Source organism: Drosophila obscura, unplaced genomic scaffold (genome assembly GCF_018151105.1).
Source record: "Drosophila obscura isolate BZ-5 IFL unplaced genomic scaffold, ASM1815110v1 contig_165, whole genome shotgun sequence".
NCBI classification, from domain to species: Eukaryota; Metazoa; Arthropoda; class Insecta; order Diptera; family Drosophilidae; genus Drosophila; species Drosophila obscura.
In genome coordinates this window covers 101,191-124,238 of record NW_024542752.1, presented here as the reverse complement: position 1 = coordinate 124,238, position 23,048 = coordinate 101,191, and the positions used below count along the sequence as shown (strand labels likewise).

Here is a 23,048-nt window from a genome sequence, read left to right as displayed (position 1 = left end):
CTCCACTACCCAACCACCCACCCGCTTGTATTTATATTATTTTCTATATATGTATAAATTTATTCACGTACACGGCTGATCCATTGGGCTGTTTACAATTTATACCGCGAAATCGAATCCCATTCAACGGACAAGAACAATCGGTTGTGTTGTGTTATTTTTATTGGATTTAATCGTGCTCGCCTCGCCTTGATTATAACGTATACGGATGTACGTACGCGTACGTACTCGATTCGCACCTGAACCTGAACTTGGCCGAGAAATGTTCTCCGGCCAGCAAGATTCTGCGTCCGCTGGCGGAAGCCACAGCGGGCAATCCAATTAACCGGAGAGCAATCGAATAACGAATGATTTACAGCCTTTAATTTGATTGGGCGTTCGGTGTGGGTGTCAGTGTCGCTGATGGCAAATAAGAACACAAATTATGCAAAATTAATGGAAAAAAGTGAACGAGCTTCGTGTGCAACTCGCTGACAGCTTACAGCCCATATTCATCAATTTCAATTAGTGGGAAACATAATCACATGAAGCGCCCACTCCAGGATTCCCACCCCTAAAGATTCATTGCTCAACGAAAGGTAGAAGGATCAGCTGAACACTCTACACAGTCTTCGCTCTTTACTGCTGCCTGATGCAATGTCCAATGTTTACTGTACTATCTGCAAGCTTTCTTTTATTTCGATTCATTTAATGAATGCGGTTTAATCATTTACAGTCATCAAAACTGCACTTTATGAATCTTCTTCGTCAGTTTGGTTTCTACATATTTATTTTCTTAGTTCTCGTTTGTTTTTGTTTATTTTTCTTTGGCTATGATTTATGGATATATATTTTTGGAACACATACAGACATGTACATGACTCTATGAAATACATATACATATGTATGTATGTGCGTATGATTATTATTAAGGGGGAGTGCTAATAGTCATATTTATGTGATCCATCGATGATCAAAATCAACAATACCAAACAAGATAAGTAACAAACACTTGCTATTCGCTCTCAATTAATAATCAGCAGAATTTGTGGGCACTTCTGGGCCATCAATTTTGAGTGCTTTCAGTATGGGCATTACCATAAAGTATAGACCATAGAGCATAGGGAGCAGAGCGAGTCGCGGGTCCTGTAAATATGTTTGCAAAATTAATCAAACGCCGCGCTGACAGCTGAGGGAGCGTCGCTGCGAAAATAAATTAAAAATACATAAAGCGCTCAATTACGAAATTCTGTATATTTAATTCGTGCTGGCGACCAACAAAGGGCACTCGAAGAGCACAAAGGGCAACATCACCAGAAACAGCAATGGCAACACTGGCCAGTGCCACCAGAAGCAGTGACCGACCCCCCCGCAAAACAGAGTGGGGCGGCGGAAGAGCAGAGGGCGCACCGAAATGGAATCCAATTTCCATGTACATATTTTTTTTTGTTTTTTCTTGCCGTCTTCCTATTTTCTGTCCCTTTCCGCTGTTGCTGTGTTCTGCGGGGCGGACATAAAAATTTAATATGCGCCCAAAAGTCGGATACAATAAAATGCGCAGCTTCAATGTCAGCACGAACATGTTTTAGTGCGGACAAGTAACTTCAATTTGAATCATAAAGCATGATAACCCAGCCCTCCGATCCAGCCACCCAACAGCGCCCCTGTTGCGGCAGTGCTCCACCAAATTATGCTGTAAAAGTGGCGAAAAAACAAGCAAGCGATGTCACTTGAGACACCATTTTTGGGGCGGCCCCCCAAAACAGACAAACAGAGGCACAGACAGTCGCCTCATTAGTTCCGCGCACTTGGCGGTCAACGGACAGCGAACTGCCGACAGCAGCCAGCGGATAATGGAAAACTTTAAGAGCAGTGCCATGAAATGGCTAGATATACGAACATTTCTAAAGATATGCGGGCAAGGGTTTTGGGTAAGCAACATTCATGACTGGACATATGGGCGGACGCGCTTTAAGAAGCTGCTAAAACGGGGCATAGAACTTTTTCCAAAATTTAAGGGTTGCTCAGACTATAAATCAAGGCGCGCTGGATACTGTAGGAACTCTACCGCCATGAGAAGAGAATATCTGAGATTAGAGGCAAATTCAAGTCTGAATTTTTGGTAAACTCCGAGGGTAATTCCCAAGCATTCATGGAACGGAGCGTAAGACTGAGGTTACTGCTAATTTGGATATGTAAGAATGACTTAAATATTCTAAATATTTTTAAACTAAAGCTAAATGGCAACTAGTTTCCGCTTTGCTCGTTCGCTCTGAGGTTAAATTCTTAATGCCTACACCATTGCTGGTCGGGAAACACTCTTGATTGGTCTGTCCGTCATGGTGTTAACATCGATGTTGGGTGCAATTTTTGGGGGGGGACATGTCGACACTTGTAAGCCCTTTGATGAAGCGCCTGTCATCAATGTATTTGCGGTGGAACTGTCACATATCGGGCTGACTCCTTCTTATGTCGCTTGTCATGTGCGACTACAAATACATGCATATATGTACATATGTATGTATGTATCATATGTATCAGAGACAGATAGACAGCTAAATGCAAGAGCACTGTGAGGGTGGGACACTGCTGACTAATGAGCATCGTTGTCTTGCCAGCTGTCAGAGAGCTGCCGAAATGCCTGGGTAGCATGATGGAGGTCCCGGCTACTGCCAAATGCCGAAAAAGATGCCCCAAAAGAGAACAGTCGAAGTGTGCTTATAAATCAGCTGCCAATGGCATGTGCACAATTTATTGCCCGCTTTGAGGCGGAGCGGCAGCGGTAGCGGCAGCCGTTGCAGTTCTTGCTTATACAACTGTCAGTCATTGTCTGTGTCTAGAGTGTATGCCTGTATCTGGTCTGTACGGCCTGTTCCTATGCTTAAGCTCACTCCAGTGTAGGTCATACCACACACCAGCAAACACGTTGCCGGAGGCAGTTGCTAATTGAATCACAAACCGCAGTCTAAAATGAACAACAAACAGTACTACAGACAACGGCAGCAGCAGGAGTAAGCGCATGAGCAGCAGAGGAGAGGAGCCACAGCAGTGCCCACAAAGGCGGGCACGCCACAAAGGGAATGGCAGGCGCAGCAAATGGAAATGTGGAAATGGCAAACTCAGAGCATGCCACATGATGCGAGATGATGCGAATACGTAAGAAAGAAATGGCAAATGCTGCAAAGTAAACAGCAAGCGCTGCGGATACGCAAAAAGAAAAGAAAAAGATTAATGTAAAGATTTTAAGGATTTCGAGGCTTTGGGACATAAGAGCTGACCAGATTGATAAATCCTCTCCGGGCCGGGCATAAAAAAGCTAGGAACATATTTATGGGATGCCTGAATAAATCATATCCAATGCACCGACGAGTTATGTACATTGGAGCCCAAAAAGTAAATACAAATTTAATGTGTCTTTGCCGTACACACATCTGTGTGTGACAAGCCGCATTTGGCATTGGATCCACTCGATGCCGAATGGTGGATGAGCTTGGAGTGTTTGACAGAGAAGAGTCTCATCTCAGAACAAACAAAATTTACACAGAAAATTCTCAAATGCTCGTGGAAGCCTTACACACAAAAGACAGACAGCAAATAAGGAACAAAATTGATTCAATGACGTGTGCAATTCTATTTACTAAAGTCTGTTTACCTCAGTTCCGGGGGGCCATGTGCATGTTGCCGCGGCTGCCGCAAACTATTGCTTCCCGATTTACGATGACTCTCGAATTTGGCGCGCCAATTGTGGCAGCCGCAATGCCGAAGCGCACGCCAAAAACCACAACACTCAGAAATTGCAAACAAGAAAGTGATACGCAACCGTGCGGCCCAGCAACCGGTTTGGAAGTGAAGCTGCCAGAAGGAGCCAGAGGCTCCTTCCAAGCATTTGAGCGAGCAAGCAATAAACTGCTTTCCGTTATGTTTACTGATTTTACGCGCTGCTTTAAAACATTTGCCAAGCTTATGGACTGCTTGTGAACTCTGTTTATGCTTGTGTGGGAACTGCTTGCAGAAAGTGGTAGCTGAAAAAGTGTACTGCTTTATTCATAGCTTTCACTGCTCGTCACCTACCGCACTGCTAAAAGCAAACTTTGTGCTGCTTGGATGCTTTGCAATTTGTTGAGAAACTTTAATATTAAATATTTTAAATATGTATACACCTAAGCTATCAGTCTGACGAAACATTGGAAGTAATTAATGTTTACAACATAAAGAATGCTCAAAGACAAAAAAAAGAAACAATATATTTTAGTTTCCATTGATGGGCATTGTTATGATGTGAATATGCACAAACTTGAATCAGTTTTTCGGTCAGTTATTTATTGGAGCTTTGCACTGCTTAGTTTCCATTGTCCAAGAAAGCTTTTCAAAGCTGAACAACCAATGAAAGAGTACAAGCAGTCACTTGTTTGTACATGCTGCAAAGAGCAGTTCGTTTTCATAAAAAAAAATAATCATGAACTTTTTTTTGTGTACGCAAATTTCCTGTTCTGATCTGTGTTGAGACGCACCTGGTTGTATCTGAGCGACTGACAGGGAAACCGAGACTGGAGACTGGAGAACCGGCGAATCGGAGACGAGACTTAGGCTTGTGGCGCGGAGCGGCGCTTAGTTTACAATTGAAAGCGCAAGTTGGGCACGTATGCCGATAGCCGGCCGCCGTCTGTGGCTGTAAAGATTCTGGCCGAGTGGGAAAGAAGCTGGCTGTATAAATAGTTGGCGGAGTGTCGGCTAACCACATCAGTGACAAACAGAACATTCAGAATGATGTTTGCCATTGCCTGCTTTGCCTTGGTGCTGCCAGCACTGACCCTCTCACAGGGCTACTCGGAGGGGTATTTTCCGAGCAGACAATACCATCACGAGCCAACAGTCGACCAGCAGTACGACTACGGATCCTGCGGGGGCCGTGTTTGCGCCTCCAATGGGTATCGCTACGCCAACTTCGCCAATATCTGCCGCCTGAACGACTACAATTTGAGGCTTGTGTTTGCTGGCCATGCAGGTAAGTCCTTGAGTGCCAAGAACGACCAAGTGAGTGAACAACTATCCTTCCGCTTTCAGAATTTGTCGAAGTGGATCCGATATACTGCCATCAGCCCCCAAGAGATGTGGGATACTACTACAGACCGCAACCAGCACCCGAATCGCACCGACCAGGCTATTCGCCGCACGTGCCCTGCATTCCCATGACCCGGCCCCACATCGGACCCCAACACATCGCTCAGTCAGCAAGTGCTTTTGCTTTCAGTGGATATTCTTCGCCTGCTATTCCGTTCTGGTTTTACAAGCCTGCGATGTCTCCCACAAGGCCCCCAGCTGACAGCAAAATTTATTGGTATCAGGCGCCCCATACGAGCAAGCGACCTGTAACCTACTATTACCCAACAACATCCACCGAATCTTCAACGACGAGTACCACCAACGACCCTTCAACAACAACCACCGAATCTTCAACGACGAGTACCACCAATGACCCTTCAACAACAACAAGCAGCGAATCTTCTACGACGAGTACCACCAATGACCCTTCAACAACAACCACCGAATCTTCAACGACGAGTACCACCAACGACCCTTCAACAACCAGCGAATCTTCTACGACGAGTACCACCAATGACCCTTCAACAACAACAAACAGCGAATCTTCCATCAACGAGTACCACCAATGACCCTTCAACAACAACAGCAACCACCGAATTTTCAACGACGAGTACCACCAATGACCCTTCAACAACAACAAGCAGCGAATCTTCTACGACGAGTACCACCAATGACCCTTCAACAACAACCACCGAATCTTCAACGACGAGTACCACCAACGACCCTTCAACAACCAGCGAATCTTCTACGACGAGTACCACCAATGACCCTTCAACAACAACAAACAGCGAATCTTCCACGACGAGTACCACCAATGACCCTTCAACAACAACAGCAACCACCGAATTTTCAACGACGAGTACCACCAATGACCCTTCAACAACAACAACCAGCGAATCTTCTATGACAAGTACCACCAATGACCCTTCAACAACAACAAACAGCGAATCTTCTACGACGAGTACCACCAATGACCCTTCAACAACCAGCGAATCTTCTACGACGAGTACCACCAATGACCCTTCAACAACAGCAACCAGCGAATCTTCTACGACGAGTACCACCAATGACCCTTCAACAACAACAACCACCGAATCTTCAACGATGAGTACCACCAATGACCCTTCAACAACAGCAACCAGCGAATCTTCTACGACGACTAACACAAATGTTCGCTCTGCGGTTTTACGCACAGAACTCAACTCTGCTGTAAGTTGAGGAATACAATTAAACCCATAATATCCCACAATTTTAGTGAAATTTATTCAATAGGTGGATCCGGTTACCATACAGATCACAGGTCCGAACGGGAAATCCGTGCGCCTCGTCCTCTCCGACCTGGAAGCTGGAGGAAGCACATGCACTGATGCGTACACCCTGGACGTGACCAGGGGATCGACGGTGTTATTTCAGTTTACTGGTTGCGCGGATGCAAACACAGCCCCGTGGATCAAGCCGTCATACCTTTTCTACCATACATCCACCAGCGTTGTCCAAACCTGATGACGCTCATTCACAAATACTCCGAAAAATCTATTACTGAACAATAAATATAGACTACAATTGCAAGCAAATAATGATTATGCATTTGAGAATTCCCCCCTTTTGGCGTGTGTCACGTTTCCCCGCAACCCTGACACCTTGTGGGAAGGGTTAAACAAACAAACATACGACTACTACATGAAACTGAGTTAGTATCGTGTTAACGTGATATTTCGGCATTTGTAAAGCCAAGCACGTGAAGCATTTGCGCACTTCAGTTCACGAGCAGCCCCGCGATGCTTGTCCCGTACCTTTCCCAAACATCTGTTAAGTTCTGGCACTGCTTACTCATATACTCAGTTCACCACTGCTTATCGTTGCTCACCTCACCTCACCCACGCCATTTAACTGCTTGCATTGATGAATTTCAATTCACAGAAAATTTCACACCAGTTTTCACATGACTCAAGGCCATGTCGTAGCACTGATAGGCCAAGTGCAATTTCATAATGAAATGACCAAGAAGAACAGCAAACAAAGAGAGAGAGAGGGAGAGAGAGAAAGAAAGAGAGAATGAAAGCAAGAAGAGCCACTAGCCACTGTCTGGCCATTGATATGCATAATGTAGCGCAATAATAATTATAACTGCAAGTTTAGCTGTATAATAGCCCCCAAATAGAGCCAGCGACACGTAGACATTGCAATGGTATGAGAGCATTGATGACGCTCTGCCCGATCGCGCTTCGAGGGTGGTTTGGTGGCTGGTATAAAAGCTCAGCCTGGACGAGGTCACAGCATAGTCAACAGCAAATCGTTCGCAAAATGACAACAGCCTTGTGTTCCATCGGTCTGGCCTTGTGCCTGCTCGCCTCCATCGCCCGTGGATGGGACTACTCGATCCCCTACGACTACGCTGCACCTTACTACGCGGCCCCCTACTACGCGCCCCCCTACTACGCGGCTCCCAATTACTTTGCACCGCCGCGTTACGACATATCGTCCTGCCCACCCACCGGAGAGGAGAGTGCGGTCTGTGCCGTGGCCCCGGGCGCACAGCCAGCGACCTTCCCCAGCCCCTGCGAAGTGGATCACTTTAGCCGCCAGACGGGCGTAGGTAGGTGTTGCCCTGTATGCACTCCAGTTGCGAGCCCAGTTCTAACATGGATTTACCCCTGCAGCATGGCAGATCATCTACGAGGATAGGTGCGACAAGATGGAGGAGTGCCCGGAGGTCTGCAATGATGAATATAGTCCCGTCTGCGCGACATTCCAGTACTCCAGACGCACCTTCAGGAACTACTGCGAGCTGCTGCTGGTCACCTGCCGTACACATCATCGTAAGTACTCTGACTCTGGTTCCTGAGGCTGGGTGAAATGGGAGTTTTTAATCACAGTAATTTTCCACCCTACAGAGTGGAAACTTGTGCATGACCGCGTCTGTGACAGCAGATTGCCACCTTTGTACTCGCCACGCGCTCGAACCTACAATCCCTACGCCATGCACGCCATCCAGCACTCGCCCTCGTATGGATCCTACGGCTCCTATCGACCACAGCCATTGAGAAGGCCACAAACGTCGTTTGTATCCCCGCCACCGCCGTACAAGGCGGTAGCGTACGAACCCTACGAGATCTCTTGGGACAACCTGCCCACCGAGTATGAAATGAAGCAGACCTCCCCAGAGGCATATGTGACGACTACTCAAGCGCCAGAGACTACTACCCAGGAAGCGCAAACCACTGAGACGACGCAATCCACTGAAACAACCGGGGCTCCGGCTGCCTCAGGGAGATCTGCAAAAGTTTTGAGCGTTAATGCTGTGGCCATGGATAATGAAACTACTCCGGGACCCAGCTCGACGGTGGCGGTAACTAGTGAGGACACCACAGAAACATCGCGGGAAACCAGTTCTACAGCCGCCCCTACACAGTACCAGCCGTATCCATATTATAGTCCGACCTCTACAACAGAAGAGGCTTCCACCACAGTCAAGCCCCAAGCACGAGCTATAAATATCAATGCCATTGCAATAGAGGATGAAACTTCTACAGAGTCCAGCTCCACAGCCTCTTCACCGAGCTACGAGACATATCCATCCTTTCCAGTATACAACACGACTGCCCCGCCAGAACACGCTACAACAACTGCCAGACCTGCGGCACGATCCATACAGATAAATGCAGTTGCCGAAACCATAGACGATAAAACCACCCCCGAACCCAGCTCTACAGTCGATTCATCAACGGAAGCAAGCTCTACAGTGGCACCTTCAAGCTATGAGACGTATCCGTCATATTCAGCCTCACCATCCTATCCTTCCTATTCAGACTCCTCAGCATATCCCTCCTATAGCCCGACTGCTACTGAGACCACAGAGGAAGATTCTACTACTGTCAAGACCGTTCTAAAATCCCTCAGAATAAATGCAGTGGCTGAGACTGAAGAGGATGTTGAAAAGGAAGAAACAACACCAGATCCCACAACGGAAGAAACTTCTACAGTGGCACCTTCGAACTATAAGACTTATCCATCATACTCCGCCTCACCGTCCTATCCTTCCTATTCAGACTCCTCAGCATATCCCTCCTATAGCCCGACTGCTACTGAGACCACAGAGGAAGAGTCTACTACTGTCAAGACCGTTCTAAAATCCCTCAGAATAAATGCAGTGGCTGAGACTGAAGAGGATGTTGAAAAGGAAGAAACAACACCAGATCCCACAACGGAAGAAACTTCTACAGTGGCACCTTCGAACTATAAGACTTATCCATCATACTCCGCCTCACCGTCCTATCCTTCCTATTCAGACGCCTCAGCATATCCCTCCTATAGCCCTACTGCTACTGAGACCCCCGAGGAAGATCTACTACGGCGTCTCCCCATGGGTGACCCGAGGAAGATTCTACTACTGTCAAGACCGTTCTAAAATCCCTCAGCATAAATGCAGTGGCTGAGACTGAAGAGGATGTTGCAGAGGAGGAAACCACCGCCGATACAACAACGGAAGCAACTTCTACAGCTGCACCTTCCAGCTATGAGACTTATCCATCATACTCCGCCTCACCGTCCTATCCTTCCTACTCAGACTCCTCAGCATATCCCTCCTATAGCCCGACTGCTACTGAGACCCCAGAGGAAGAGTCTACTACTGTCAAGACCGTTCTAAGATCCCTCAAAATAAATGCAGTGGCTGAGACTGAAGAGGATGTTGCAGAGGAGGGAAACCACCGCCAAGCCGAGCTCTACAGTCGCAGAGGCGGAGGCCAGTACTGAGAAGAGCCGGTCCTACCCATCTTATACAACCCCTCCAGTCAATAGCTCTACCGATGCGCCGAAGATTACCTCTACATCGGATTCACTATCATCGTTTAGGGTGAACGCGGTGGCTGTAAGCGAGGACCAGGCACCTGTACAGGTGTATAATGCGACGGCATCGCAGGGGTCACTGTCATCCGGAAACGCTCCGAATAACACAATCGTGGACTATGTGTCTGGAAAAGATGGCGAGAACAAGCAGCACATTCGGGTGTACAACACTGGCAGCCAGGGTAATGTCATTATATTTAACATTAATAATAACTAATCGAGTATTTTGAATTTCATCAAAGAACTGAATTAGATAATCCGTTTTATAAGTCGATTAAATTGTTAAAAAAATATATATACATTGTTGTGTGCCAAAGTCTGTGTGGAAGATAAATTGCGGGTGGATCATTGCCTTGAAGAAAGCATAATTCCGCGTGAAGATACACGAGTCGTTTGTAAAACTGCGGGCTCACTATGAATTTATCACTGAGTCTCCTGCTATCTCTTGAGAAGGGTAAGAATTAAGGGTAAGACATATAGTAATTTTTCTCATTTATTTCTTTGGGTTCTGTTTTTCTGCTCGCTTATAAGTTAATTAGTATGAATTGTTCGGCTTTTTCGGAAGTATTTTCTTTAGTGATGTCTGTACTGTTGGAGAAAGGGTCTTCCTTCTCTTTCACTTGGCACCTCAAGGTAGTCACGCTCTATAATATCAAAATACGGGGAACGCCATTTGTCGGTGGGAGATGAGATCTGTTCGCGGAGATCCGAGGATATGTAGTTGACAAATCGAATGGCGTCAACAGCGCGCATTTCCAACAGCTGGTCAGCCACTTCCGATAGGATATTTTGTTGACGTACATGGTTGTAGTGTACGACGTAAGCCAGCTCGACTACCTTCTCGATCAACTGCTGTTCAGCCATAATGTTGCTTTTGTAGACGTGAAGCTCCCATTTGAGGTCCCTCAACAGTTTGGCCCGATGACTCAGATGGCTGCGCCTGCGCCATGTGAGGGGCCACACTTTCTGTGAGTCTATCACTTCATCGTTTGCTGCTTGAAGATCTTCTGCGTGATTGGTATCACAAAAAAACAAGTCCTCGATATGACACATATCCAAATGCACAGCTGCCAAGCACCGACAGTGGGTGCTGTCGGAGGCAGAAGCTATGGCTCTGGCTCCGCCAAGAAGAAGCATCAAAAGAAAAGCAAAGACGCCGGCCTGCTAAGGCCAAGACGAAATCAAATGGGTACCAACAGATATTTAAAGTGCGGAAGTACTCACCATTATGTTATGTTTGGGAATCCTCTGGTTGGGTAGGGAAATTATGCCTGGGATGTTCATGGATGATTACATTCCATGTGATGCTGGAATGATATTTAAGCAGTGTTGAGTAGCGCCTCAAAACATACTATGCCACTTCATTTGAATGCCAATTTTGCCTTAAAATGACTTTACAGCACGTGGGAACTGTTTATTTCATTTTTTTTTTTTTAATATGAAGTTTGCTGAGTTACCATTGAATTGCGTGGGTTGCAATGCATAAACTAGTTTAGTTTGTTGATCGAACTGACTAGTTTCCGCGTGTGCTTTGACCACGCTGTAAATATTCGTTGGCTTTTAAGAGTGTGCCCTGAAAGCCGAGTGAAATGCGAGTAAATTATGATTTTCAAAAATCTTTTTATATCTTAATTATTATTTTCGATCCATAAATATTGAGAATAAATATTATGAATAAATATTAAATATAAATGTTCGGATATAAATGTTCTTTATCCCTTAAAGTGGCTCTGCTCTATCCGCTGCAGATGAATCGCTGGTTGGGTCATAGCTGAGGCTATCGGAAGCCTCTGTGGTTGCTGCTGTGCTGCTGCTGCTGTGCTCCGAGCTTTCGGTGGTGATCCATGTGGAGGTGGTGCTGCTGGTCCACACGGTTGGGGAAGCCGTCGTCGTGGTAATGACTGGCATGGGCATGGGCGTCAACGTTTCTGCCTTCGGTGTTGTGGTGGTCGTTGTGGTGGTGGGATATGCATCGGTTACCCGGCCCACGCCGGGCACAAAGAGCGAGAGCGTCGAGTCGGTGATCTCGCCATAGTCGTAGCCCACATCGTCTATATTGTAGACACTGTAGGCGTCCATGGCACGCGACACGGATACCATCGGATTGCCGGAGTTAATCAGCTGACGGAATCGCAGTGGAGTCGCAGTACTGCTGGCGATCGGCATCGTTGGCATCGTTGGCATCGCTGGCATCGTTGTCGTCGTCGTACTCGTCGTGCTTTTCCTTGTCAATGGCTGGGCCAGCATCACATAAACCTTGGGACGATCTGTACCTGTTCCTGCTGCGGATACTGGCCGCTTTCCCTTGCTGCGGCGCAACTTCTTCTTGCGCCTGCCCTTGACTGGGGGCGGAGAGCAGGGTCCGGCATGCAGGATACGCATAGCTATGGATGGAAGATGGTTGAAAATTAAAATAAATTAATTAAATTAATTAACCTTTGCACCCACCTTGTTTGCTCTGGCACTCGTGCCGTCGCACCTCACACTCATTGGGGAATGTAATGGGTGCCTGAGCGCCGCTGCCTTCTCCTCCGATCTCGGCCAGGGCACAGACGGGCCGCTGGACCTTCGTGCACTTCATGGTCCGGCAAGTTGGCAGGCATCGCTCCAGCTCCGTGGGCTCCAGCTCTGTGCCGTACTGGAACAGCATCTTCATGTTGTGCGCCTCCAAGCGGCAGTCGTTCTCGAAGTAGAAGTGATCCGTGCCATTCGTGGCGCAGACGGGCACACCGCCCGACGCGCAGTGTGGCTGGTAGTCGACGTACTTGATCTGCAGGGGACCCATACCCCTCTCAACTCCATCTGCACCTGCAGCTGCAACCGCGCCTGCACTGGCACCCTTCTCCGCGGGGTCCTGGTCGTGGCCAATGCCATTATCCGCCAGTATCTTGGCATACTGGGCACTGGAGTAGTGGGGATCATTGAAACGCCAGTTCCCAAGCGAAAAGGACTTTCTCGCCGCAGCAGCCTCGACGTTTAGGGCCAGTAGCAGGGCGCCCAAGGCCATTATTCGCTGGACGACTTCTCGCTTCTGATGTGTCTGCATCTCGGATCGACTGTGCACTTTCCCCGAGGCGTCAATGGCTTTATAGCTGACGGGGCTATCGGCCACGTGCTGATTTCTGCTGCATTTTTCCGCTGTTGGCGCTCTTATCGCGGCTGAGCTGCATTTTTGCTGCCACTCGGCCACCGATAAGAGAGTGCTGTGCCACAGCTGTGGGTGGCACAAGCTCTCATTACCAGCCAGCACTTTCGTCTCCATAAAAATCCACTAATCTGTAGGTTGCTGATTCTTATACACATGTAACAGCTCGAGATTATATCATCAATCATCTTCATATCGTGCCAGTGAATCTTTCTTCACTTCAGAACATACTCGAACTTGTTTCTACGATTATTATTCGGTATACTGCTATTTTGGGGCCCTTCAAAACAAAGCTTTGGTTTTGAAAATATGCACAAGGACCTTAACAAACCTTTCGAAAGCTTTCAGAACTCTACAACCTTGAAATTATTTCGGATTCTGCCAGCTTTGTTGAGCTTTGAAAGCTGCATTGGCTAAAATTTAAAGCCCGATTAATAGCTTTGGTAAGCTGCTTTGTGGTGAAAAGCTTCCCGTTCCGAGTTTTTCAATAATTCTGGGACCTTAAAACTTTTAATAATTATGGATTCGATTGCTTTTTTGCAACATTTGGATAGTTTATAAATCCTGAAAAGTCAATAACATAAAAATGCATTAACTTTGTTAACCTATTTTCGATATTTTTTGGTACTTTTGTATGATGATGATAAAAGTCTTCCCAACATATATGTAAACCTATCTAAAAAAAATGCATAGAAAATTTTTCCAATCTCGGCTAATGTTAGATTTATAAGCTCTTGTTACCGCTGTAATTTGGTAACGTTACGATGACTCCGCGAATGTACATATGTATGTATAACAAAAAACCAGCTAAAGATTTTACATATAATAAGTTGGAAAATTATCTCTTAATACTTCATATATTAGCACAAGAAATTGTATTGGCAATTTTGTACCCCAACCTCAAAAACCTCTACTGTTTTATGTAACCCAAAGCCGTCTTACTACCATTTTTTTGTGTTGAACATAGGGCTACCTAATTACTATTCAACAAGGATAATTTTTCTTGCCAAATTTTGTATTTTTCATTAATTTTTTTTCGGTTTTCTGTCTCGCATGTCCCTGCCAATCAATCAGGATGATGCTGGTCTGAAAGCTTCATCATGTATTATTTTGCCCTGTGCAGGTCTAATAAGTTTCAATTACACAAAAACTAACACAGAGTTTTTGCTTTTGACAGGTGACATCACATTTATAATTGAGTTAGCTGCGGTTCAGTCTGCTGTTTGCCAGAGTTTGGCCAAGGGGCACATAAGCGCACAGCAGAGTGATATCTCCATCGCCCTTTTCCATAATCCACACTAAGCACATAAATAGATATAAGCATATAAATAGATTTAAGAATATAAACACAATCCATCCCATTTCGGCTCTTGAGTCTTGTGGGCAACAGTCCTAATGAACTTGGATGGGAAGCTTTTTGTTTAAACTTAAGATCTTATTGAGGTTGGCTAACCAACTTGGGCTGGCTTGCACTACTGACGGCTGGCTGCAATTGTTCCACGAATGGATGCACAATGTCCTACTAAATTATTTCGCTTATTTTTATTCTTGAGTGAATTTATTTTGCAGCAGCTTGAAACTCTTTTTGACAAGCAGAATTATTAGTTAATAATGCTTTTACCCCATGAAATGTATATGGGTAGTATTTATATAAGTTTGCAGCTGAGCTGTACTTGCTCAATAAATTCTAGATGCATCATAGGATGAGTTCTGTTCAAACGAGAATAATTATTTGGCAAGACGATTGTCGTTTATTGTCTGCCTTCTAGACGTGGTAAAAAACAATGCCTTAGCACACATACAACGAGCACACAATGCGAAGATTGATTTGCCCAAGGCATTGATCTAGTCCACGTCATCGATGGCTTCAGCTTTATCATCCAGGAGGAAGTGCAACGTAAGGTTTTGCCAAGCACTGTTTTGACTATTACGAATCCCCCCATTCGCTCTCTTTGTTCTCTGTATTTTGTAACAATACACAAATATTAAACATATTCTGAATTCCTAGAAAACGAATTTGAAAGCAATTAAATAGTTTATTGCAGGTGTATGTATGCATACATATGTTTGTATGTATGTAATGTATATTGTGTGTTGCCTGTCGCTTGCTGTGGTCTCCTTTGTCGTTAGCTGAAAACCACACATCATAATAATAATCATGTCCCTGCCTTAGAACAGACGGGAATTGGGCCCATTTCGGTTTGAACAACCCCAAAATGGAAGCTGGTAATCGATCATTATTTGGGTTGTCAACACCCCCCCTCCCCCCTCGACAAATCAACCAGCAGCCACAATTTCATAGTCCCTCATTTTGGGTGTAGACGCAATTAGTTTGAATTATTTAAATATTGATTTATTATTTGAAAATTTAATATCTAATTTAACAGGCGGTGAGATGGGCGAGATGGCAGGGAGCGACTCACAATACAAACGAATTTATTATTATCCTTGAGCACCTGAAATTGAAAAATAAATGCAAATGTATCTCTGATTTCCGTCTTGGCTGGTTTTATTTATTCCCTTTTATTGGAGCCTTCTTTGCTAACCCTTTTGGACATATTTAAAATGCTGTTCGTGCGGCCAGCACCCGGAGTTTACAAATCAAAGGAGGCCACAATTTGGACTCTAATGATGCTGATCAGCATGCAAATCGAATGGCTTCCAAAGGAGTCATTGGTAGAAAAAAAATCAAATATTACTTACTATCAGTTGAATATAATGCAACATAATTTGAGCAAATAGCATCATAATCAGATGACTTTATGTACATATGTATGTACTATAGATATGTATCTACTCTGAAAGATTTCATTTATTTCTTGTTTTTATTTTTTGTAGTGCTGATGTTGAAAGAAAGCACAATTATGCACCGATGTTAATGTATATATACATTTTATTTATATATAGGTATATTTTTCTGTACATATGTACATATATGTGTGTTTTGTAACATATCCACAACATCCACTCGATGTCCAGCCTTCTCATGGCCAGTCAGGGGGCGGCTTTACTTTAACACGCCCACATACACACACACATACACATACATACGCACAGTCATACATAGTGATGCTGTGGGAAAGAGGGAGAAGCGAAAGGCTACACATGTAGAGGATGACATATTCAAAGTTTATACAGCGCCCGTTTTGCACATTAATTTACTGACCTTTTTGCACTTTTTCCATAGTTTTGCAACCGCACCTCTGCTGCTGGATGGGCGTGCCCGTACCGCTCTCCTGCTCATCTCCTGTCCAGCGTCTGTCGGCTTCCGGTATTCCAACCCCCTGCTACGTCGACACAAGCAGTAGCAAGGACAGAGACCAACTTTGACCCGATGCTAAAGCTCAACACTGCCTCTGTGTCCATGTGGGCACAACAATATGCGGCTTGCCATGGCCAACGCGGAATTGTCCCAGACCCAGACCCAGCCATGACCAGCGGCTGGCTGGGAGCACGTTTGGTCTGCTGGGCTGGGTCTTTTCACATCCACATCCACAACCACTTTCACAATATAACGTATGATGAATGTGTGACATTTTTGCAGCTTGTTTGTTTGCTCATTGTTTGTTCTGTGTGCTTTACCCACTTTTCCTTTGAGCGCGGCTGCCTGCCCAAAGAGAAAGTAAAAATGAATGCGGAAAAACAAACATGATAGCGAAGGTATCGAATAAGGAGATGCTCTTCAAATGTTTAAAGATTTTTACTAGCGAGACAAAGAAAGAGTCTCTCTCTCTCTCTCATTCGTGGAAGAAAGGCTTTAATTAATGAAATGAAAAATGTTTGCTCGTTTCGTTCTCCGACTTAGTAGACAGGCTGTTGCTCTGGACTGTTAACAGCGCTGTTGCCCCGTTACCGCTGCTTGCCTGAACACTAACAAAGTTTTGGTTCTTCTAGGCGAGAGATTTTTGCACAGTGTACTCGGTGCTTATTCTTCTTCCGATTGCACTCTGTTCTTTTGACGTCCGTGTCCACGGAGAGGGGGCGCTATATTTTCTACCTTTTTCTGCATTGTTTCCCATTAAGGATGTCTCTGGGTTCATGGAGGGGAGCTACTTCATAAAAGATTTTTTGGATTCTTTTTCTTTTCACACTTTTTATTTAATTAATTTTTCACTTATTTGATTGCTGCTTGTACAGTTTTCCATTTCATTTGCTTTGTTCTGGCTTTGAGTCGCGGGGGTCACCATGGCACCTGCAAGATGATTCTCATCGCATATTAACCCATCGGCGTGGATAGGGTATCGAAAACTTTTGTTTGCTTGCTTGTCGCCCGTTTTTAGCTACCGTCATCTTGTCTGTCCTGCCATCGCTCTCGTATACATTTATGTACATATGTATTAATGTATGTATGTGTTTTGTGTGCGTGTGTGTGTGTGTGTGTGGAGAGTATATGTAAGCATATGCAGATTACTTTCAACGAACGTGTGCGCCGAAAGGAGAGTGTGGAAAGGGCCCAAAAACCCCGGCAGTGCCGGACTCTCTGCTCCTTCATTTTCAATAACGGCAAAGCAATAAACTTGCCCCGAAAATAGCCTTGCTTTTTGTTGACGTTCGAAAACTTTGCCACAACTGAAATTGTGCGGCGGAGATTCGCAGTTGAAAGGCAAACACACTGACAAAGGCAGCTGTGGCAGCACCCACAAAATATACAACACATACACTGATAGAAAAAGGCATAGTGAAAAAAACTACAATCATATTTGAATTTAAAATGCGATTTTTAAATACAAACATGGTAAAATTTAATAGAATTCACTTTGATTCAAATATAAATGTATTAAAAATGCTTGTTTAATACGGTCATATTTAATCTAAATACAAAACACTTCAAAATAACTATAATATATTAAATTTGTAGTTTAATATGTTTCATTTTTAAATTGAATATTATTATGACTTGATTTCAAAATTTTTCGTTTAAAATCAAAAGGAAAACTTTTTATTTTAAATATTCCATATTAAATGAAATCAAATATTTTTTGTATTTATTTTAACTATGTTTATATTATTTTTTTATGTCCCTCGAATTCCCAACTGGTTCCAGCTGCTGCCGCCTTGAATACACAGTAAAATTATCTTAGCTCAGGGGCATAATCACAGCCAATGCCGTTCTACTACTGTTGCGATTATTTCTAGTTGAAAGCTTTACCCAATTCACACCATGAGATAAGGACTTGAAATGTAATTTGCGTACGCAAAATAATAACCAATTAGTTTAAAAATGAATACTCAATATAAATATGAAACATATTAGATTTAAATAATAAAAATATTAAATTTAAATATTAAACATATTAAATTTAAATATGAAGCATATTAACATTAAATATGAAACATATTAAATTTAAATATGAAACATATTAAATTTAAATATGAAACATATTAAATTTAAATATGAAATATATTAAATTTAAATATGAAATATATTAATTTTAAATATTTCTATATTAGTATCAAAATTTAAGTGAAAAATATTCAATTTTAATACAACAACTCTTGGATGAAAAACAATGGCATAAATATTAAAATCTAAGTGAAAATATTAAAATTTCAGGGCTTTTTTCTATCGGTGTATGTACACACACACACATACATAGAAAATCCATCAAGTCATCATCTTTGCGAAAGTAACAATGGGAGTGGTGCCAGGCGACAGGTAAGGTAACCTTCACACCCCAGAGTCACACTTTGCCAGCTTTTAATTGCCGCCAGAAAAAAAACTGCTAAGTTCGCTGCAAAACTTTTTGCCAGATTTCACTTGATTGGAATGTGGAGAAAGTACATGTGCTGACCGATTCTCCGCCTTTCGAACTCCTTCTTGGTGAACCACATCTGTGGTGCACAGTGCACAGTCGACGTCTGGCCAATGCACTATGGGAAATTTGACCACTTTTTGTGGCAATAATTAATAACTTCCAAACGAAACAATATTTTTTGGTTTAGTTTTTTGATATGAGTTTATAATATCAAAAATGAAGGTTTTTCGAAAAAAAATGGGCGTGGCAACTCCTTTTTTATAAAGAAATAATATTTTTTTTTTTTTGCTTAAAAGGCAAAAAATTATTTATTTTTTGGGAACATGTTGAGAACATTTGATTTTATTTAAGAGGGCGTGGCACGCCTTAAAAACAATTTAAAAAAAGTGAAAATTATTATTTCTGGTAGCTTTTTCCCAAACATTTTTATCAGGAGACCTGAAATATAAAAGAAACACAATTTTATTGTAAATAATAGGTTTTCTTTCACACCTTTTGTTAATCTTCATGGAGTTCGTTTTCGAGCTCCATCATCCACGAGAATTCTAGTTGATCTTCAGCCAGCTCATCGAAACTAATCTGCTGCGGTGGATCTCTGCCTGAACGATTGAACTCGCTTGATAAAAGACGGAACACCTGAGTTGGAAGGGTTTTTTTTGTTTGCATTTGTATGCTGCTTTCAAAGTTAACAGATGAGATAATAGTATCTGTAGTACGGAACATGTCCGTGAAATTTTCTTTTCGGCCTCATTTTAAATCTAAAATTTTATAAATTTTATTTCGAAACTTGGCACTCTCTTCTGCAAAATATCCCACAGGAAGAATCTTGTTTTCTTTTATATTGCTTGAATGCACTAGAATTTTGTGAACTGTCGCAGTGATTAACAACCAACGATATCGGTCAATATCACTTCTCGACAAAATCGAACTTTTTTTGGTATTTTTTGTAATGCTTTTTTCAGAGGTAGCTCTTTTATTTTGCACAACCTAAGTATCTTACATTTGGTTGCAATGAAGTTTGACATTCTGAAAAGCTGATAAATACATCTATAAAGCAGACCTGAGCACCTTGTAGCTTCAGCTTTCCGTCTGGGAAATATTAAGCTTTCAAATGCAAAATTGATCGGTTTTGCTCAGTATTTTTTTCACAATTTTTACTTTCAAAACTCAAGAAAAGTCGAAAACAAATCGTACCATTTGTTCTGATATTTTTTTTTGTGTAGATGCATCAATTAAACGTCGATCAAAGTATTGTTCATAAAAATCTATGTAGAAATGACTCAGCTAAAATTGGTTGACCAACCCTCCAAAAATCAAACACGCGCAGATAACCATGATATACAATTCAACAAGAATTGAATTTTCTACAAGATGCATTACGTCATATGGCTCCTCGAGTGGTCACTTTTTTTGTACGCCTCTTCAAAGACACATTTATACTTGTTAAAAATGAGTCATTAAACATAATTATGAGTGAAATTTTTACAGTTCAAACTCATAAACATATATTAAATACCTGTCTGAATCGAACACATTATAAAGAAAGCACTTAAATTGATGAATTTAAATCTTTTTAGTCCATTTTATAAGATGAAAAAATAACTTTTTGCACCAACTACTTTAACTACTTTTGAAAAAGTAGGTCAAATTTCCCATAGTGCAATGACAGGCACATTGACTGGCTCTCTGACTGCCACAAACGAGTAGATGCTGTTCTCATTTGCAGGCAGGCGTTAGCCTTGGATCCCACTTCCGGTTCCCGAGGACTCCCCCAGATAGCTGTGTGTGGGCTGCTGGTGCTTTGTGGTTTATTCTGCCGATATTTGACATGAAACGCCCTGCCTGATATGCCTGCTTCCTGCACCTGATCCGAATCAAAATCTATGCTCAATTATCAAGCAGGCTACAAGTAAGCTGCCATGCCCACACACCATTCCCATCACTCACACAACAAGCTAAACCAGAAAAAACTGAAAATAAATACATAATACATAAATGCTCAACATGCCCAAACGGGAGCGTACAAATGATGCAGACTCGGACGCCGATTGGAAGGGGCCAGCAGCTAAACGCATCTGTCTGTGTGTCCAGTTGGAGCGTCTGGGCGGTCGTCAACTGACCGACTTTCCGCTTGAGATAATGGGGACCATATTCGGCTACGCTCGCTGCGCTAATAACTTAATGCTGGTCAACACTAGACTGAAGAGCCAGTACATTGCCTACATGTTGCACCGGCAGCGCAGTTTTAAGCATTCAAATAGAAACCAGCCCCTCATTACGGCCGTAATGAAGGTGAGTGAGATGAGCATACAAAAACATTTGAGATGCAGCCGCATGCATGCATCCATCCGTTCACATCTGCGTCCACAGGTGCTGCACCACGCCACAGATTATGCTGTCCAGGGGGGCTATGAGGCCCACTACATATACAATTTGCAGGCACTGCTGGATCGGACTTGTGCCTCCACTTCCATCCGGACGATGAACACACACCTGCGCAAATTTATTTGCCACTTCTACGCAAGTCTGGAGATGCCCTTGGGCAGTGTTCAGAAATTCAGTGGCCCGACAGTGGACTCTGCAGCAGTGCAGCATCGACGGATTCTTTTAACCATGTCGCTACTCAATATGCTCAAAGTGGGTAGATCTGTGGAATTCCATGCCAAGAGGCCACTCTCAAATTTTCCATCTCCTTTTCCCTTTTCAGCAATTTCGTTTCTTTAAGATACTCAGCTCAGAGATGAAGTTCATGCATTGGCAGCTGAAGGTGGAAGTCAAGGGCATTTTTCTTGACATGCTCGAGCAGTTTAAATGGAATGCCAGCAATGAAAATCTCAGCAAGAATATACAAATAATCGCACTCATGGCGGAGATTCTGCTCCATGACATGTTGGAAAAGAAGTTTGCGTAAGTCACTAACTATATATACATTGTATATAGATATATTCGAGCGAGTATATGCATCCCGATCCCAACCATCAGATGCATCAAAACTGTCGGCAAGTTTACATTGAAATACGGCCTGAACAGCAAAATGGGAACACGCTTGATACTCAGATTCAGTATCCTGGCCTCGACGACCATTATTCGTGTGCTGCAGATGGCTATCGCGGGCGAGATCGATCTGGCAGTTCCCATCGAAATGACATCTGACATGACGTTCAGTGTGCGCCTTGAGCTGATCAAGAAGCTGCACAAGGCCTGGACCAACAAAAACTTTGTTTTGCACTTGGCCAAGAGCAACTAGTCGATGACGATTCAATTCCACGACAAATACAGTGCCATACACATTCTCGTTGCTCAAATTTCAGTGCTAGTTTAATAAAAATGTTCGACTTAATTTACATGAATTAGAAACGTAGATGAGCACAAAATGTATGGAACTGCTGCAGCCAAGGGGCGCGACAGGTGGAGTCGAAGGTGGTCATAGGTAGGGTGCCCACAAGCCACCCATCCCTACTCCCCAGAAGTGGGGATATCCAGCGCTTATTTGTATGTTTTTATTTAAATAATAAATGGGAGCCCTCACCCTACCCTCCTCTGTTTTTCACTCTCTCTGTGTTCAATGATTTTTGCTTTGCTGCTTCCCGAATTCGAGGCAGCACCACCAACCACCCATCCACCATAACACCGTCACAGGGTCACACCACCCACTCCCTGGGCCAGATCGGCAAAGAATAATTTGATTTTGCTGGAACTGCAAGCAATGCACTATGGGAAATTTTACCACTTTTTATGGCAATAATTAATAACTTCCAAACGAAACAATATTTTTTGGTTTAGTTTTTTGATATGAGTTTAGAATAGCAAAATTAAGGTATTTTGAAAAAATGGGCGTGGCAACTGCTTTTTTTTATAAAGAAATCACATTTTTATTTTTTTGCTCAAAAAGTAAAAAAATAAACATTTTGGGAACATGTTGAGAACATCTTATTTTATTCAAGAGTGCGTGGAACGCCTTAAAAACAACTAAAAAAAAGAAAAAAAAGTATTATTTTTGGTAGCTTTATCACAAAAATTTTAATCAGGAGACCTGAAATATAAAAGAAACACAATGGGGGAGTGGGGAAACACGCACCGATCGACAGATGAAGACGCGCTGGTAGTTATTTAAGTTCCATTTTTATTTTATCTTTTCTTCTTCTTCTTTCCTAACGACGGTGAGACTTGCTCACCCTTTCCTAGCTCGCCGTCAAAATCTGCCTTCTTCTTCGTCT

General features: G+C 43.3%; 5 protein-coding genes across 5 annotated transcripts; 3 read left to right on the top strand and 2 right to left on the bottom strand.

The window, feature by feature from the left end:
• Positions 1-4,735: 4,735 nt before the first annotated feature.
• LOC111070724 (cell wall protein DAN4) lies at positions 4,736-6,634 on the top strand. Its single transcript, XM_041591947.1, has 4 exons — positions 4,736-4,984; positions 5,044-5,586; positions 5,621-6,291; positions 6,355-6,634. The coding sequence occupies exons 1-4, from the start codon at positions 4,744-4,746 to the stop codon at positions 6,583-6,585; spliced, it is 1,686 nt and encodes a 561-aa protein (XP_041447881.1). The 5' UTR covers positions 4,736-4,743; the 3' UTR covers positions 6,586-6,634.
• A 743-nt stretch (positions 6,635-7,377) lies between these two features.
• LOC111070715 (mucin-5AC) lies at positions 7,378-10,216 on the top strand. Its single transcript, XM_041591973.1, has 4 exons — positions 7,378-7,678; positions 7,743-7,901; positions 7,977-9,449; positions 9,512-10,216. Exons 1-4 carry the CDS (start codon positions 7,387-7,389, stop codon positions 9,835-9,837), a joined length of 2,250 nt encoding a protein of 749 aa, XP_041447907.1. The 5' UTR covers positions 7,378-7,386; the 3' UTR covers positions 9,838-10,216.
• Positions 10,217-10,419: 203 nt separating this feature from the next.
• LOC111070720 lies at positions 10,420-11,282 on the bottom strand. Its single transcript, XM_022361456.2, has 2 exons — positions 11,155-11,282; positions 10,420-11,094 (listed from the first exon to the last, which is right to left on the bottom strand). The coding sequence occupies exons 1-2, from the start codon at positions 11,212-11,214 to the stop codon at positions 10,504-10,506; spliced, it is 651 nt and encodes a 216-aa protein (XP_022217148.2). The 5' UTR covers positions 11,215-11,282; the 3' UTR covers positions 10,420-10,503.
• Positions 11,283-11,630: 348 nt separating this feature from the next.
• LOC111070658 (mucin-5AC) lies at positions 11,631-12,969 on the bottom strand. Its single transcript, XM_022361366.2, has 2 exons — positions 12,379-12,969; positions 11,631-12,314 (listed from the first exon to the last, which is right to left on the bottom strand). The coding sequence occupies exons 1-2, from the start codon at positions 12,935-12,937 to the stop codon at positions 11,650-11,652; spliced, it is 1,224 nt and encodes a 407-aa protein (XP_022217058.2). The 5' UTR covers positions 12,938-12,969; the 3' UTR covers positions 11,631-11,649.
• A 7,780-nt stretch (positions 12,970-20,749) lies between these two features.
• Positions 20,750-22,171, top strand: LOC111070701. Its single transcript, XM_022361429.2, has 4 exons — positions 20,750-21,123; positions 21,202-21,468; positions 21,539-21,738; positions 21,814-22,171. The coding sequence occupies exons 1-4, from the start codon at positions 20,827-20,829 to the stop codon at positions 22,076-22,078; spliced, it is 1,029 nt and encodes a 342-aa protein (XP_022217121.1). The 5' UTR covers positions 20,750-20,826; the 3' UTR covers positions 22,079-22,171.
• The last annotated feature ends 877 nt before the right edge of the window (positions 22,172-23,048 follow it).

Excerpts from the sequence above, each read along its gene's own strand:
- LOC111070715 (XM_041591973.1), top strand. The coding sequence starts at position 7,387 with ATGACAACAGCCTTGTGTTCCATCGGTCTGGCCTTGTGCCTGCTCGCC. Across the intron at positions 7,902-7,976 it reads CACCTGCCGTACACATCATC|AGTGGAAACTTGTGCATGAC; the intron begins GTAAGTACTCTG and ends TCCACCCTACAG. Across the intron at positions 9,450-9,511 it reads ACTACGGCGTCTCCCCATGG|TGGCTGAGACTGAAGAGGAT; the intron begins GTGACCCGAGGA and ends GCATAAATGCAG.
- LOC111070720 (XM_022361456.2), bottom strand. The coding sequence starts at position 11,214 with ATGAACATCCCAGGCATAATTTCCCTACCCAACCAGAGGATTCCCAAA. Across the intron at positions 11,095-11,154 it reads TTCCCAAACATAACATAATG|CAGGCCGGCGTCTTTGCTTT; the intron begins GTGAGTACTTCC and ends TCTTGGCCTTAG.
- LOC111070724 (XM_041591947.1), top strand. The coding sequence starts at position 4,744 with ATGATGTTTGCCATTGCCTGCTTTGCCTTGGTGCTGCCAGCACTGACC. Across the intron at positions 5,587-5,620 it reads CAGCGAATCTTCTACGACGA|CGAATCTTCCATCAACGAGT; the intron begins GTACCACCAATG and ends AACAACAAACAG. Across the intron at positions 6,292-6,354 it reads GCACAGAACTCAACTCTGCT|GTGGATCCGGTTACCATACA; the intron begins GTAAGTTGAGGA and ends TTTATTCAATAG.
- LOC111070701 (XM_022361429.2), top strand. The coding sequence starts at position 20,827 with ATGCTCAACATGCCCAAACGGGAGCGTACAAATGATGCAGACTCGGAC. Across the intron at positions 21,124-21,201 it reads TCATTACGGCCGTAATGAAG|GTGCTGCACCACGCCACAGA; the intron begins GTGAGTGAGATG and ends CTGCGTCCACAG. Across the intron at positions 21,469-21,538 it reads CGCTACTCAATATGCTCAAA|CAATTTCGTTTCTTTAAGAT; the intron begins GTGGGTAGATCT and ends TTCCCTTTTCAG.
- LOC111070658 (XM_022361366.2), bottom strand. The coding sequence starts at position 12,937 with ATGGCCTTGGGCGCCCTGCTACTGGCCCTAAACGTCGAGGCTGCTGCG. Across the intron at positions 12,315-12,378 it reads CGAGTGCCAGAGCAAACAAG|CTATGCGTATCCTGCATGCC; the intron begins GTGGGTGCAAAG and ends TTCCATCCATAG.